Genomic DNA, 3,413 nt, shown 5'->3' with positions numbered 1-3,413 from the left:
ACTATTAGGTTAATTTTAAAATGCCTTTTCATGTGATAATAATATGTTTTGCATTCATATTGATAATGAAAGTTTTCAGCTTAATTATACTTTCCGCCACAGGCCCACATGTACCGAAAGATATATTCTCTCCATTTCTCCGTTCCAAATTATTTCAAATGAAGGGATCTAAACAGCCCGTTAGAGAATTTGATCAAATACTATAGAGAGAATTACAAAGGTTATGACATCAAATGGGTATTAATATAAAAATATAATTAACGAAGAATCTACTGACAGGTCCTTATCATAAATACTATTATTAGTATACAAATCTGGTTAAATTTAAGATGCTCTGATTCTAACAAAGTTAGAATGACTTAAAATTAAATTCGGAGGAAGTAATTAATATCCTTCCTACGGTATCTCAGAAAACTGAAGTTCCAAATGACTCCCAACTTACATTTTAGTAGCAGCAAAGTAGCACATTATTTTGTACTTGAAAAACGCACTTTGGCATATAACAGTCGACCATAAAGGAATTGCAATGATCCTCGTGGAGCAAAAAAAAAACACTAGCCAAACTGTCATAGGAAGAAACAATATAACAGCACAGCAGGGATTCACCTGAGTGAAGTAGATAAACAGACAGGTAGCTTTCGAGCTCTTAGCCTACGAGCAGTTTGTTCTCCTCCAAGAAACTGTAGGTAGGGACCTCGAGGTTGAACGGCGCAGGGCCCTTGCGGATCCTCCCGGAAATGTCATAGTGGGAACCATGGCATGGGCAGAACCAGCCGCCAAAGTCTCCGGCATTAGGTAGTGGGATGCAGCCGAGGTGCGTGCACACGCCAATGACCACCAGCCACTCAGGGTTCTTCACACGCTCTGCATCCTGCTCTGGGTGGCGCAGGGATGCCACATCCACACTGTTGGCAAGCTTGATGTCATCCTCTGTCCGACGCCTGATGAAGACTGGCTTTCCACGCCACTTCACGGTCACTGTGGTCCCTGGCTCGATGCTGGAGAGGTCCACCTCAAGTGAAGCAAGGGCAAGCACATCCTTGCTTGCTGACATGCTCAGGACAAACTTCAGTACGAGAAGACGCAGCAGTGATGCATATATGAACCTCCCACCACTCAGGACAAAGTATGCAAAGGCACGCTTGCTGGGATCTCCAGGAGGATATCTTTCATGGTTGTACTCATCATAAACCACCTTAGGGTTAGGATTCTTCACAGCAGCCACAGTTGCTGGGAGGTCAGCTAGGCCCGCATCTTGGTTCCTTGGGACAACTGTTTCAGTAGAAGAGAAACCTGCATAACAGAGTAAGAAAAAACTGTCACATGACTCATGTTCGGATAGAAACAAATAGCAGTGATAACAGAGCATTCAACCTCCAGATAAGTAAAAGGTAAATAACATATGCGACATTAGGATCATCCGGTGAAACATTTCATCTAATTGAATGCCAACACTAAAATATGTGTCCCATAAAATTGGAACATGAAGGAGCCACATGTGCTTCAGTACATGGTTTTTGAGGGACTGCAGCGCCCAGTGGAGCTGGGGGTACGCCTGGATGCCCAGGTACCTTCTAGGCGATATGGTGTAACTAAAACCCTATGGCTCCTGGGGTACACCTGAACGCCTAGGCGCCTCAACAACCATGTTTCAGTATTCTTTTGCTTGGCATAATGTTGATCTTGCTTATAAGAGGCATGCAATAGATATTAGCTATTTTTACAAAAAACTGAAAAATGAGGAATATTTTTAAAACGAGTCGGTACCATAATTATTTCTTTAACCTTCAGGACAGTGCCCACTGTTGTGGTCTTTGCCAACAGGACTGTCATTTCGCGGCACAATAACATAAGTAAATCAACAAAGGTAACATGGCAAAAGGAACAGCAGCCATATGTAGGTCTCTAGAACAAGGAAACGAGGGAACCCATCCAAGAAGTAAAACTAGACTTATAAATACATGACAAATGTTTGTAAAATCAGAAGTTCAGATACTAGTTTTTATTTTGGACGAGGTTCGTAACTGTACCATCAAACTAATGCAATAGCACAACACTGTCATGATAGTAACCAAATTCACCAACCGCCATCAATTTTACCAAACTGTTACCAACATTCTAAAATCAAGGGAATATACTTGCTACGAAGAGGGCCTCTGGACAGCAACACAAGCCATTCAGTTAAGTGTCAAATCATTCAAAAGGAATTTGAGGAATATCAATTAAATATAAATTAAGCTGCATAACAAGTATTGTTAAATAATTTCCCTCCCCCTCTACTATTATTCCCATCCTAGCAACACAGCTCATCACCAAGTTCCATCCTAGCAACCCAGCTCATCATACACTGCTAATCACAAACGGAAGGAGGTATTCTTTTATGTCAGAGCACAGCTCGGTGGCTGCACATAAGAAATGGATGTCAAACAGCATAAGACATGCTAAAAATAAGGGAACAAATTCTCCCGGGTCCTGACAAGAACACAAATTGTCTATCAAATGGACAGACAAAGTGCCTACAAGACCGATCAACGTAAGAGCTACAGCTATTGCACAACAAGCTACAGGAAGGCCTCGAAACAGAACTACACCATCATCGAGAACCCAAACAATCATCCAAAACTTCGCAAAACTAGAAATCCTTGTATCGCAGATCAAGCCCGATGGATCCCGATCTCAATCCGAGCCAAATCTACACGAAGACACGAGAATCAGGATGAAGGTCGCGCGCGCTTACCCCTGGAAGCGACAAAGAAGGGGGAGTCGATGGAGAACCGCGGATGGCTCCGTCCGCGAGCCGAGTCGTCGTCCCGGTCGGGGACGCCAGCGCCGGCGAGGGGACCCCTGGCTACCGCCGCGGCGGGGCGCCAGGAGAGGGAAGACGAGAGCCTTCTCCCCGCAACCCGCAGCATCGTGTCGTCCTCTTCCTCCGGCCGGTGGTGGCGCTCGCCTCCGATCTGATCTCGGCTAGGGTTCGCGCCTTGGCGCACGACGCACGGAGGTAGAGACTGGTGGTGGTGGAAACAAGAGGTTGAGAAAACATATTGGGAGCGGTGGGCTATGCTGGCCCAATATTAGCAGCCCACTTGTATATGTAGGCTTTTGGCTATACTTTCTTGGGCCTAAAACCTCTGGCTAGCCTGCTTTCAAATAAGATTGCAGCGACATAAAATAAAGATGCATTGTACCAATTACTACTCTACAAGTGGAGGCTACACTTAACTGTAATTCTGCTATCGTTCTCCCGTGAGGCCGTGATTACTGACGGCTGGTTTTGTTACTCTATTAGGGCCTGTTCGGTTGTACCGGAATGAGCCAGGATTCATTCCAGTTCATCAAAATCTATATAAATTAGAGAAGTAATCCAGCTAGGAATTAATCCGGGGCTCCAATCCGGAACAACCGAACAGGAC

The 3,413-nt window shown here is 44.7% G+C and overlaps 1 protein-coding gene across 1 annotated transcript; it reads right to left on the bottom strand.

The window, feature by feature from the left end:
* Positions 1-331: 331 nt before the first annotated feature.
* LOC542550 (iron-sulfur protein 1) lies at positions 332-2,991 on the bottom strand. The gene is made up of 2 exons (NM_001371631.1): positions 2,738-2,991; positions 332-1,293 (listed from the first exon to the last, which is right to left on the bottom strand). Exons 1-2 carry the CDS (start codon positions 2,910-2,912, stop codon positions 647-649), a joined length of 822 nt encoding a protein of 273 aa, NP_001358560.1. The 5' UTR covers positions 2,913-2,991; the 3' UTR covers positions 332-646.
* Between the last annotated feature and the right edge of the window lie 422 nt (positions 2,992-3,413).

The sequence above is a fragment of the Zea mays genome, chromosome 10 (assembly GCF_902167145.1).
Source record: "Zea mays cultivar B73 chromosome 10, Zm-B73-REFERENCE-NAM-5.0, whole genome shotgun sequence".
Taxonomy (NCBI): domain Eukaryota; kingdom Viridiplantae; phylum Streptophyta; class Magnoliopsida; order Poales; family Poaceae; genus Zea; species Zea mays.
Note: the sequence above shows the minus strand (reverse complement) of the source record. Positions and strands in the feature narration are given on the sequence as shown.

Coding starts and splice junctions, on each gene's coding strand:
- LOC542550 (NM_001371631.1), bottom strand. CDS start 2,912: ATGCTGCGGGTTGCGGGGAGAAGGCTCTCGTCTTCCCTCTCCTGGCGC. Junction 1,294..2,737: donor CTTCTTTGTCGCTTCCAGGG/GTAAGCGCGCGC, acceptor TCTGTTATGCAG/GTTTCTCTTCTACTGAAACA.